The 13,877-nt window shown below is 41.4% G+C and overlaps 1 protein-coding gene across 4 annotated transcripts in view; it reads right to left on the bottom strand.

The window, feature by feature from the left end:
• Positions 1-1,479: 1,479 nt before the first annotated feature.
• The window catches only part of TGFBR3 (transforming growth factor beta receptor 3), a 205,829-nt gene continuing 193,431 nt past the window's right edge, over positions 1,480-13,877 (bottom strand). For all 4 annotated transcript variants that reach the window (XM_082655951.1, XM_082655953.1, XM_082655952.1 and 1 more), the window contains one exon: positions 1,480-4,890. In XM_082655951.1, coding sequence (XP_082512077.1) covers positions 4,772-4,890 — 119 coding nt within the window. In that variant the 3' untranslated portion in view covers positions 1,480-4,771. The remainder of the gene's footprint in view (positions 4,891-13,877) is intronic.

Genomic DNA, 13,877 nt, shown 5'->3' with positions numbered 1-13,877 from the left:
ACTAAATCAGTATTATTATCTCTAAATTTGAGGACTATGGAGGCTCTTTCATTGTTACATGTCTATTGTTTGCATTTATTTTATACATTAACTGTTTGCAAAAAAAAAAATAATTTTTTATTCAGTGTAACTACAAAAGGGCTATGGACACTTTCAACAAAGAAACTCAAAACTAGAAAAAAAAGTCCAGACACATCAATGCAAAAATTTACATGCAATTTCAGGTAGTTAATAGACACTCTGAAGCTCATTTATGGATCAGCTAGGTTTCTGCTTCAGTAGATACAAAGAGAGTTTAACAGCAGAAAAATTGGTTGACCTGCCAATTTCTCCCTTTTTCCTCTGAGCGAGGAGCTGGCTCCAGGGCACAATTTGGGTACTGGACATTGGCAGGACTCTTATCTGTAACAAGGACTCCACCTTCGCTGGAGTGAGATGCTGCTTAAGCCCCTCACACTGCTCTTGCTGTGTGGACACCTGCCTGTGTGAGGTGTGAGCATGGGCCACTGGCCTTGATACATTTTTGGGTCTGTTTCTAACCATCTAGATCACTAATTCTCAAAAGGGGTGGAGAGGCAGGGATATGAGAGAGCAGTTTGTAAACACATATTCAATGTTATAATTTCATCTCTGATAGTAAAAGCTATTCTTTTCATAACATAAATGTGTCTGGTGGGAGATATGCCACATAGAACTTTAGTTCCAGCGAGGTGAGAGAAGTAGCTTGGAAAGTAAGCAGATTATTCTCTTTGAACCATGCTTAGGAGGCTGAACTTTATTCTGAAGGCAAATAGAGGAATTACTTAAAGGCTTTAAGCTGGAAGGTGACATGACTTGAGGCTGTTCAGGACTCCTTTGGCTGCGCGGTGGAGAGACAGTTGGAGGGGAGCAGGCTGGGAAGTGGGCTTGTGCAGTGATTCAGTTTAAGAGATAACAGGCCTTGGATTCCGGGTAACAGCAGGAGGAGAAGAAATAAGTGCATGGTTTGGAGAAAGAGATACTCGAAAGATAGAATAAACTTGGATTTATTCATTTGGGGGTGTGAGAACCAAAAAGGAGTCCAGAGAGATTCCCAGGTTTCTGGCTTGAGCAGCTGGTAGATGGTGATGGCGTATTGATAGAGAATGCTAGAAGTAGCACTGACGTGTTTGGAGGGATTGGAAATAGTAGGTCCAAAATACGTATTATTTCTCACTCCGTGCCTCTAGGAGATTGACAGAAAGCCCCTGAGCGGATTCCAGGGCTGACCCCCACTTCCAGGTCTCCTGCCATGTTTTTCTGAGAAGAGTAGCAGCTCCTGCACATCCCCTCCGGTCTGTCTACCCCCCCACCTCTGCTCTGTGAGCCTTCTTCGCCCTTCCCTTCCCTCCTCCTCGTCAGCACAGTCGTAGCGGAGGATAAATTTAGGAGAAAGGCACAATGAACAAGGGTTATATCAGCCTGAGGGTAGAATTTAATGATGACCAAACAAGACACGTATTAATAATTGATATATATCTTTTTATTATGCACAGATAAAGGACTTAAAACTGTGGTTATCAAAACTATACATCTAAGCATGTTCATAAGATTGACGACATACTGAACAGAGAAAAGAGTACAACAGGGGTGCTCAAACTGGCCACAGGGATTTTCAGGGTACTCTTTTTACCCTCATAGATGATGAAAAACAGCAACAAAATCAGGCTCATTCAGGAAAAACCAGAAGAGAGAAGTATTGTATTTGGAAACTGATAATAGTCCTTTTCAGAAAAACATCTGTCAGTTTCATGAACAACCCCCAGTGAAAACAAACAGGAAAAAAAAAATCACACTCACGAGTCACCCAACAAAATGTGCTCTGTTAACACAATCAGCAGTACAACCATCACTCAAATCATGAGGTAGTTACAGTACAAAAAAACCGGCACGCAGGTGTACACACACTCACAAGCACGCCCACAACAGAACACACACAGGAAACGGGTTTACAATCTCATTACAGACAAGGAAAAGACCTTTTGTTTTGTTTAGAAAATGCTATAGAAACAGCTTACTCAGAAGGAACCTGACTTTCCAAATACAGAGCAACGGGCTGGTACACACCACACGGTGAAAAGCTATAGGGTATTACACAATCTGCCTTCGAGTTTAGGGCATTTCAACAATAGCTTTAGCATCAAATAAATAAAACAAAATGGCCTCTGCAAATGAAGGGTGTAACCTGCAGAAGTAACAGAAGACTTTGCAGATAGAGGAATTTAACTGGAATATAAAAACAGTTTTAAAGAAACCTGTAGGATGTATTATAAAGTAGAGCTTATACTTTGTATTAAAACTGTGATATGAAGCAACTGGAAATGCTGTAACAGGAAGCTAGGGAGAAAACACAATTTTTAAAAAATGTTCACTTTTTAGAAACATTTCAGAAATACTTAATGATGTTCACTCTGCAATTAACACAGGATTGGGTTTCATCAACATGAATTTCTTGATCTGAATAATACTTCTGGATAGTAAGACCCAAACAAATAAAAGTTGATTTCTTCTTCTCTTTCTTTTAAAATCTTTTGGTTTGCACCCATAAATTTGTAAATTAATTTTAAATTATTTATAAAATCATCGGCAATGTAGCATCTCTCTCAAAAATATACATTTAAATATATTACAAAATGTTTTAACCCTGTCCATCTAAGAATTGGACCTTTTAATACCTCTTAATAGTTAATCATCTCTTTAACAGGATGGATAGGGATTTTTAAAAAGCAAAGAACTGATCAAAAGAATTCACAGTAACTGAAATTAAACATTTCATATGGAGTAACTTAAATTTATCTAAAACACTTAAATATATCTTTATACACAGATTTTTGTAGTAAAATATAGCTATAAGTGACTTAAAGACTCTAGTCTTCTTTGAAGACATCTTTAAACTTTTTTATACATAGAATATGCTAAAACAATACATTCTGCTGAAGGTTAGGCAAAGCGCATTATTTTCAAACACAGGTAGCATAATCTAGGTCCTCCACTCATACCTTTATGTTAAAAAAAGTTAACTGAAGGCAAAAATTTTTCTAATCTCCTATCTTCATTTGTCTGTGAAAATCTGCAAAATTATCAATATAGATAGCCTGGAAATCTTAGCCCACAATCTGTTTTGATTAAAATCATCCTGATTGAATGTCTATAACTATCAAATCAATCAGAGCATGACTCCATGATGGGTTAACGATTGTCAATCTCTACCTATTTGCCTTGTAGACACTGCCCTCAGGTCTCCGGTGACATCAACATTTCCTACTTAAGATTCCATTCACAGAGAACCAGGCACAACTTCCTTATTTTAAGAGCAGTTAGATTTGCTTCTGAATAGTTTGGGGGTAGAATCTAGGCTGTTCTATTTGTAGACTTCTGAGTTGTTTGGGAGAATTCTGGAAAGAGAATAATATTTATTTGCAATGAAGTTACCTTCAGGAGTAAATGATTTGGCATGGACATTTCCCTCCAGCATCTTTTTTTAACATAGAGGTATCAGTTGAGCTTATTTTAGCTGCAAAGTGGTATCATATTATTCCATTTTAATAAAATTCACCTCAAATTCTTTTTGAGTTTTGGGGGTATACTGAAGGCAAGAGAACCAAAGCAATCCAAATGAGTGTCTTTTTCCGTATCTCATCAGTTTCTTGGCAGAACCGGTGACACTGTTCAGATAACCAACAGTCTGCCATACATTTGCATCTTACAAGAGCTTGGCGTTTACAAAAGGGTCTAATGAAAAGGCTGACATGTTTTGCGTGGAAACACGAATTCTCTCAAATATATTTAAGAATAAGTTCCAACTCTGAAGGTGTAGGACATTTTTAAAATGGGAATGAATTTTCTCTTCTTAAACTGAAAAAAACGAATGTGCCAAATGACGTATTATATACTTGTACTGGTACATATATCACTGTGCAAATTCCTCCTCAACTTTACAACCGAATTTTGCCCCCATTTACACATTAATGTAATAGAACACATTGTCATAAATGGGCACAAATCTTCCGTCTCGGATTTTGGCCATTTTCAATTTCTATATGCCTATAAAGAAATGCAAAATTTACATTAAGACATTTTTGCAGTTGGTGTGTGAATGTGGGGAGAAGGAGGAAGCTGATAAGGAAATCAGCACTGGTTTTGGCCCAGGGCACAAGAAAGGAATGTTGCCTTGAGGTGTGTCAGGATGCAGTCCGTGAGGGCAGCACCCATCAAGCCGACACTGCAGTCCCCACGAGTGTGGCAGCAAGGTGAGAAGTATGCGTCCAGAAGGTGCAAATTAGAAACGGAGGAACACACTGAGAAAGTCTCGAAGCATTTCTGTTGTTTTACATCTTGGTTCAGTTATCAAAGAATCTTTGGCCACATCTACTCACTGGTTCTACCATCTGGCTATCATCCTTTTACCAACCCTTTGCGTCTGGGTAAAACGCAGGGCTCCAAATTATGGATGTTCTTACCTGGACAAAGCAGCATTTTAAAAACTGGCATGTGTTTCACATTGAAAACCCCCAAGCCTGTGAGGGGCTGGTGGAGAAGGCCACCACCTTAGCTTTCTCACATGAATCTAGTGTGTTACAGAAGCCCAGGGGTCACATTTATATTAGCCCTGGGTGGGGGGGTGAACACAACAGGTGATCGCTATATTGAAATTCACTCTCTTTTCCAGGGACCCACAATCTAGCCTCCCGAGTCTGGAATCTGGGCCCAGGCGTGGGCTCCCAGTCCTGCCCTTGGCGGTGGGTGGGGCAGGCTAGGCTGTGCTGCTGCTGGAGCAGGGCGTGCTCTGCGTGCTACCGATGCTGTGCGCAGCGCTGCTGTTTTCCGAGGCTGGTGGGGAGGTGGGGACCTGCTGCCTTCCTGCAGTCTCTCCTGCAGTTAATGAAGAAAAGGGGTGAGGAGAGATGCATGTTACACATGGGCACTTCTGAAAAGACCTTTTTCTCAGTTTTTGTTTTATCTTATTTGGTTATTTTTTTAACCTCTTTTTTGGAGTATAATTGCTTTACAATGGTGTCCTAGTTTCTGCTGTATAACAATGAAAAGCCCATGTTCTCTGATGTTCTTCTCATCCATGGGCAGAAGCAACTAGACCAAAAGGCCTTGTACCATAGGCTGTTCTGCTTGTGGGTATGTTATTTTCCTGTAAAGCCTCTTGCATGGGGAAAAGAGAACTGATTTCAAGCGGACTGACAGTTAATAGGGGCAAAGACCCCTGATAGTTGAGGACGAATGCCCAGGATTTCAGTGCCTGCAACCTTTGAAGACCACCATCATCTGTACTGTGTGATCCAACTGACTAGCACCTGTATTCAGGAAACACCTCCTCTCATAAAGGTATCGTAGGGTTCGGAGAGTGAGACCTTTAAACCGTAATAAGAGAATCTTGGCAATTTGGAGGCCTTTTTCTGAATACCCCTGGTCGAAATAGGGGTAGTGACGGCTAGGTTTCGCCCTAGCTACAGCGGAGAGAGCACCGTGCACGGAGCACATGACCCGCCTGAGAAATGGAGGTATAGGAGGAGCCTGCTCCCAGAAACGCCTTTTGAAGAAGGGGCTTAGCTGTTGCACAAGGGGACTGTGGTTGCCAGGCAACAGCCCCTCCATTGGGAGGTTTACTGCAGGGTGCAGCTGAGCACATCAAGCACCCCACTTTTCATCACACACCCCACTGCATTTCAGCAAAGCCCATACCTCACGCCAAGTGCGCAGGGCTGTGGGGAGGCGGGGGAACCTTGGGTCACACAGATGGTCTGCATTTAGCACTGCAAAAGGCTCTGGAGCTGTCTTTTCTTCAACAAAACTGGCCTCAGGGCAGCCCTCAAACAATGGCTCTAGGTAGGGAAAAGTGATCAAGGCTCTCTGATGACAAACACTGCATTTTCTTCGAAAAGTCAAAGCATCAACTCCGTACACTTCTGGTCAGCGATCTCCCCACTCCACTGTGGGAAGCCCCAGAGGGCCAGGTCTGTTTATGAACGAGCCTCCTCTTTCCTGTCAGGCAGAAATACACAGCACTCCGCAGTTGATAAGCAACCCTCTGGCCTCTTCCTTAAAACAAAACACACCAGCAAAGGCTCTGCCCTCCAAGCACAGGAACTTAGTCCGTTACTTCCATTCCCCTTTTGGGGCCCCTCAAAAGCCTCTGCCAAAACAGCAGTTCTACAAAATGTAGAAGCAGCTCATGCCTCTGGGTCTGGTTACAGCTTTCCCTGTCACCCACTTATGAACCACACGGCTACAACACACATTCTGGCCTCAACCTCAGGGCCTTGCATATGCCATATGCTTGTTGCATATTTGGCCCTTGCTGTATTTCCTCTGATTATCTATTCTTCTGGGATTGGTGGGATGGAGAGGGGAGAGCAGGTCAATATTCCTCAGAGACAGAGAAACAATGTATTTTTCACTCTTCTTTTTTTTTGGCAATCTATATTTTGGACCCTTTCCAGCATTACCCTCTACCCTTCATGTGTGCATTTAGTTAAAGGTGGGGAAGTTTGCCTCAATGACAGTGACTTTCTGCCAGAAATCCACTTTCCCCAGAGTGGGAACTTTATTTCTAAAAGGAAATTAAATCTGTTAGCTATTCTGAATTATGTCTACCCCCTCCCACCCCCAAAAAACCCCAAATCCTCCAGAGACTAGAACAACTCGTGATATACTTTAAAAATTCAGCCCCCTTACAACCCACATGTTGAAACATACCCAGCTGGATTCTCAGGTTATCAATTAGCAGGACTAAAGTGGCTGTATGTGAAGCACATTTTAAAAATATCTTTTCCCCATTTCAATAAAGGATCCGTCAGAAAAGCAGGCGGTAAGTCAATATACCCCACCTCCCTGTTTTGGCTCACCTGGGTTTCGTTCGTTCAGCCTGATAGCAGCTAAAGCAAGATGGCTTTGGCTGTTCTATTGACAGTGAACAGGTTTGTCTCATCCCAAATGTGACATGTGCTTGATTATTCACATTCAGGAAAAGTGCCAGTACTACTCCCTGCCCAGGAAGTCTGAATATTTGCTTTCCGATGTTTATTTGCCAAATATAATTTGTTGTCATGTCAGTTTATTTTAATCATTGCCCATTAAAAAGGTCTTTCAACTTCCAGAGTTTTGGAAACTCTTGCGCTGCTAATACAAAACACCGTCCAAAATGAAACCCCAAGCAAAACAAAACAAAGAAGTCCCCTATACTCAAGACTACAGGCTACATTTCACCAGGGTGGACAAGTCAACTTAACCTAATAATCTGCTGGCTTTGAGAAAACAGTGTGCCAAGGAGTACCTTTTGGAAATGTTGAAAACAGCTTCTTTAGACTATCCCTTCTAGCTCTGTGTCTATTTTCACATGTGAGACGTGAGATTTCTCAGTATAACCAAGTTGTTAAAAACTTTTACCTTTGGAAAAACTTTTACCTTTGGAGAAATCAAGAAAAGTTTTCTCATTGTCAGATGCAAGTGGCACTACAGAAAAATTCACCATGAGAAAGGAAGTTTAATGTGCAGATGTTTCTGCTTAAAAAGCCAGCAGAGTCCCTTAGGTTTTCTAAGATGGGTTCTTTGGTTTTCTGCTCTCTATCACAGTGACCTCTGATTTCTTGGAGCACTGAGTTTCTCTAAAATATCCCTTGGGTGACAAATACAACTGGCCTACTTCTGGAGAAGATGGATGGTCAGGGAGGACTGCAGGGCTATGCAGAGCAGGCGCACTTAGAGAATGCAAGTTCAAGGAAGGCTCCCTGCTCATAAATATCAAACTTGGCCATCAGAAGAAATGTGTTCAGTCTTCATGCTTTGCTCCTAAAATCTGAAACCACCGAGGAAGAGATATTTGAGAAGGAGAGTGAGTAGGGGAAAGAGGCATCTGGCACACAGGATACTCAGGAGGAAGGTGTGTTAGGACAAGGATTCATTCCACCCGGCTCAGTGTGAGTTGGTGGTATAATGGTGAGCATGGCTGCCTTCCGTTCCACCCGGCTCACATACTAGCCTGTGGCTGAGCTTAGATATTGCCAGAGATGCTTTTAAGAAAAAAAAAAAAAAACCCACATAGGGCTTCCCTGGTGGCGCAGTGGTTGAAAGTCCGCCTGCCCATGCAGGGGACGCGGGTTCGTGCCCCAGTCCGGGAAGATCCCACATGCCGCAGAGTGGCTGGGCCCGTGAGCCATGGCCGCTGGGCCTGCGCGTCCGGAGCCTGTGCTCCGCAACGGGAGAGGCCACAACAGTGAGAGGCCCGCGTACCGCAAAAAAAAAAAAAACCCACATATTTTAAGGGATAACCTATTTCCTTTCTTTAGCTTGGCATGGAGCTGTCCAGATCCGATTTCCTGCCACCTCTTTGGCAGCCTACTTTACAACTGGATTCTTATCTCTTAAATCTTTCACCATGGCACGTCCTGGGGAAGAAACTTAATCTAAAGATGTGAATAACATGGAGAAGCTCTACGGGGAAACAACAACAGAAGAATTTTAAAGAAAGGTGAGAGGAATCTCAATTATTTAGCCCAAAGCAGACAGTTTGCAAATATTGCCCACAGAGGATTATTACAAAGGGGAGCAGACAGGTGTACTGCTCCCTGGAGAGCAGTACATGAGGAAATGAGTTTAAATGGCAGTGACAGAGATTTAGGTCACATAGCAGGGAACTTGCTGATTATGAGGATTGGTTAGTTATAGCGGGAATTTATGGAATTTCTTTCTTGAGAGATATTTAAGCATTGGATTGAAAACCATATGCCTGGGGGTGACTTAGACCTAATATTACTTGATGCTGCAGAGAAAACAAAGATATTTTCCTCAAGGCCTATGTGTTGGTTGCAATTTTGTACCAATTGTTGTCTCTTGATATCCTAATTATAATTATTTCACAAGCTCACTCCAATAAGGAGAGTGAACTAGACCACCTTTAGTTTAGAGAAGCTTTCAGTCACTATTCATCATTTTCAAAAATTGTCCCTCCTCACTTTTCAAGCTACAGGACTTTCCTGTTGTAGCCAAAACTCTGCAGGAGGGGTGAATTAGATGTTGTTATAAGTTATGGAGAAAGGTTCCAAGGCAGGAAGTAAAATCTTTCAAAATGTCCTGCCTCCCACTTTCTTTCTATATTCCCGCAATATGGCCAACCTGTTTGCACCTGCACTTTGGTTTTCTGTAGGCATCTTCCTTTAACTTAACCTGAGCACTTGGGTGAAAAGAGTGGATCCTGCCCTCTCTCCAGGCATACCAGGGTTCCCATCTGTCCCACCTGCATCTTTCTGATCCCTGGGAGTTAGTCTCTTGTCTCCTACTTAGTCCCACTTTAGCTGATCTTCTTGCTGTTTCTTTCTTCACCTGGACTAAACTGGGGAGCTTGGAGAAACTTCAGATGTCTGAAAGCATTTGAAGCCTCTAGAGATGTTCCTAATTAAAAGGAGCATCCTAATTACCTGACTCAGGTGGACCTGGGTTTGTGCTTGACTTCTGCTTTAAGAACATACAGTGTGTTCAACTCAGGATCGCTGAACAGAAGCCCGAGGGATTGGGACAGGCACATCTAATTCAACACCTCAGCATTTTACTTTGTTCTGTGAAACACAGTGTTCCTTCCACACTTAGATTTTTTTCTGCCTGCACATATGAGCAACCTTACATTTTTTGGAGGACTTTGGAGTTCAGAAAACTTTTCACTTGCATTTGTTTAAATACTCTCACCTTCATAACCCTGTGAAGTACAGATCATCTCTATGTTTACTAAAGAGAAACATGGTTCATATTCTTGGCTCAGGTAACAAGATTAGCAGTTGAACAAACTAGTGCTTCAAGTCCAATTTCTGACAATAGCCCATACTTAAGGTGGTACAGATACACATAGAAGGTGGCCTCCCTCCCACTTTTCCCCTCTTCTTTCTCTTCTTCCTCTTCTTATTATCATCAAACTTTGAGTGCATCCGGTTCAGGGACCACAAAGGCAAGTTAAAGTAAAGATAAATTATAACAACATCTAAACCACCCCCTCCTACAGTTTTGCCCGCAAAAGGTAGGTCTTTTTTTTTTGGAGAATGGGGAGTGGTAATTTTTGAAACTGATGAAAAGGGATTGAAAACGTCCCTAAACTAAAGGTAGTCTAGTTTACTCTTCTCACAGGAGGGAGCTTATGAAATTCAAATATCAAGAATCAAGATATTAATTGGTACAAAACTGCAAGTCATAGGCTTAGAGGAAAAACCTTACCCAAATGACAATTTACAGATTTTTAAAAGGCATAAACCTATAAGAAGAAAGAAAACCTACAAGAAGAAGAAAGAAAACAGGAGTGGAGACAATAGCAATAAAATACTGGAAGCTAATGAGGAAATGGGTGAGTAGTAACTGACTTAGCAGATTCAAGTCAAGACTTAGGTGGAAGCTAAGCCACCAGTAGGAAAAGCTGAGAAACAGCCAAGTAGGAACACAGAACTCCTCAAAAACTCAGGAAATGGTGGCATCAGGTACCCCTAGACAAGAGGGTGAACATGGGGCTGTAAGAAGTTGGGTTGGCTAAACTTCTGCTTGAGAAGCAATAACATTTCTCTAAATCCCCTTCTTTACTCCATGGTGCTGGGACCCTGCCCTTCCTCATCTGGGAGGAAGACAACAAGTTTACTCTCTAAAGAGGATGAAACTAGGGTTCCGGGAATGACCAACACCAGCACAATTGAGGGTAGAGAACCACAATTACACAGGAGAATTAAATTAATGTCTACATGTTGAATGTTGTGACCCCCAGAATGCTGACAGCCAGAACTACAACCTCCAGGAAGGAAACAGGAAAACCTGTTTCATTGAAAACCTGATAAGCTCAAGAGGAAAGATCCAAAGATGAGATACCAGGAGTTCCTCAGTAAAAGGCTTAGCCAGATCACCCTAAGGGAAGTTCAAAATCAATATGTTCTATCCACAAGCTCAGAACTTCCCTATTCTTAAATAACTCTATATTAATATTCTCAGACAGATAAGACATTGCACCCATAAGATAAGAGTAGGATATATTTTTTTAATTCATAGGAAATACTTCTTGGAATTAACAAATGTGAAGGCAGTATTAAAAATGCAATAAGAAACCGAAAGATAAAGATGAAGAAATCTCCTAGAAAATAAAGAAAGGAAAAAGATGGAAAACAGAAAAGAAAAATTAGAGCATGATTCAAGAAGTTCAACTTTCAAATAAAATTATTTCTAGAATGAGAGAACAAAAAAAACAGGGGCAAGAAAAAATAAATAATTCTAAAAAATCTCAACAATGAAGGACATAGTTTCTAGACTGAAAGGGCTCAATTAATGCCCAGCATAATGAATGAAAATATACCTACATCAAGCACGATTATTGTAAAATTTCTTCCAGAGAGAAAAAACAGCTCAGGAATCTGAATGGCTTTGCATTTCCCCAAAGCAATCTTCAGAGGTAAAACTCAATGAGGAGTGCTTTCAAAATTCTGAAGAAAGTTGTAACCTAAAATTCTATACCTTGCCAAACTATCTACCAAGTGTTTGTATAAAATGAGGATATCTGCAGACATGCATGGTGCAGAAAACATTTACCTCTTATGTTCCCTTTAAACCAAGAAGGGGGAAGACAAGATCCATGACACAGGACATCCACAACTCAAAAGTACTGAGGAAAATGAATCAGTAGAATATCTGATGTCTGAATGTGTAAGTGTAAGAGGAGATTGAGACAACTGGCAGAGTCAACTGATGAATTAGTGATAATTATATACAAAACCAAGGTAATGTGGGGGTGGAGAGAGAGACAATTATTAATTCTAGGGAAAATTAGAAGTCATGCAGGAGAAGCAACACTATTATACTACATGGCTGAAGTGTGGTTAGTATTTAGGCTGTCATAATAACGCAAACATTAATTCTGACCTAACCAAAATGTCAGTATAATTCTATTTGGAGGATGGTGGGGACAAGGGGGACAAGAAAGGCATGAATATATAATTGGGACACAGGGCTGAAAGAGAACTAAATTTTCATTTTCCATAGTAAGAGGTCGACAGAAAAGACCTAAAATTTTTGTCAAGAAGTGGCAACATATTCATGTTATTTAGAGATATGGATTGATGTCCAAGAGAATCAGCTAAGAGTCAAAAATGGTGCTCTGAGGAGACAGAAAAGGGAGTGGGGCAGTAGGGGGCTCATGTTTTTCATAACAAGAACTATTTACAGAACTTACAGAACTATTTCAGCCTTTAAACTATGTGCATGTTGTGATAAAGCTTAAAAGTTTTACTAAAAATTAAAAGTAAATGCTTTTGCTCCTCTCCTCAAAAAATTAATGATATAATATTGCACATGACTTTTGGGATCTTCATGAGTCAGGTTAGGGACCATGACCTAGCTAGGCTCCCAGGAGTATGAAGATTCTATGGCTCCATTCCAGCACCATTTCCACCCTGACTGCCCCTCCTCTCTGCACCATCTTAGTGGAGAATGTAAATATTAGAAATGGAGTTTTCCAAACAGAGTGAATATAGCCCTAAGGAAGTATCCCTTATTGTGCCCAAAGTTGTCATATGATAAAGCAGGGACCCAGCTTTTTTGGACTAACACACATTCCAGGTGTGTAAGTAGATCTCCACAATTGAAACCTGTGACTTGGTTCTGCACTCTGTGCTGCAGAAGGAATGGACAGCACAACAGGAAGTTGTCTAAATTATGGATCATTTTAGCCATAGAGGCAGATGCTGCCTGAACCCCCAAATATACCATATAAGGTCTGAGTTCCACAGCTTAGATTATTGTGAAAACTGAATGGACTGAGTCAGTGTTTGTATAGACACCTCTTCCCATTGGCCACTGCATTATGACCTTCTCTTTTTATCTAAACTTGCTGCTAGCTGACCCAGGTAAGAAACTGAGGGGGTTCTGGATAGGAAACTACCATTTGGTCCTAAAGTGAGCCTTTTTCTTCCTTGCATGACACTGGTATTCCTTATGAGCAATCTTTAAAATGAACCATAGGCTATAGCTTTTAATAAAAAGTCATTTGGGGACTCCCCTGGTGGTCCAGTGGGTAAGACTCCACGCTCCCAATGCAGGGGATCCGGGTTCGATCCCTGGTCAGGGAGCTGGATCCCGCATGCGTGCCACAGCTGGGAGTCCACATGCCGCAACTAAAAAGATCCCGCATGCTGCAACGAAGACCTGGCACAGCCTAAATTAATTAATTAATTAATTTTTAAAAAGTCATTTGAAGCTGTATCATATGTGATGCTAACAGGTTTAGAGCCCAAATGACAGTGTCTATAAACCTTTCAGCTTCCAAATCAGCATAATTTATTTTGCTGGAAATCATCACAGGAAGGCCTTTGTGTTTTGTTTTTGTTTTTGAATCTACTTACAAATCTATGACCAAGGCCAGTCATGGCTCAGCAGGTACGTGGTAAGCGTCTATGGGTGACTACCCCGTAGAAATTCTCAGGGCTACAGAGTCTTCTAGGCGTACTTTCAAGTTCATTCCTAATATATACAGCATAAGCTGCCCAACAGCCCTAAACCTTACAGCCATGCAGGATTGGGGAAAGTTGCAAAGAACTGTGAGTCTGAGATGTGAATGTGTCAGTACTCCTGTGACAAAATTATTAACTCTAAGATGCTCCTCTGCTAAACGCTGTGCCTTCCAGTGCTTGTATACGCTGTTCATGAAGAACATTCCTAAACTGATTCACAGATGTTCATATATCCTCAGAGCCTTAAACTTAAGAGACTTATTTCCTTTCTCTCACGTGAAATATACACTTGACCCTTGAACAACGCAGAGGTTAATCTGCATGTAACTTATAGTCAGCCCTCCGCATCCGCAGGTCCTCTGCATCCGTGGATTCAACCAATCGCAG

This window comes from Grampus griseus (genome assembly GCF_964374135.1).
Source record: "Grampus griseus genome assembly, chromosome: 1".
Classification (NCBI taxonomy): domain Eukaryota; kingdom Metazoa; phylum Chordata; class Mammalia; order Artiodactyla; family Delphinidae; genus Grampus; species Grampus griseus.
The sequence above is the reverse complement of the archived record's forward strand: the minus strand, read 5'-3'. Positions and strand labels throughout refer to the sequence as shown.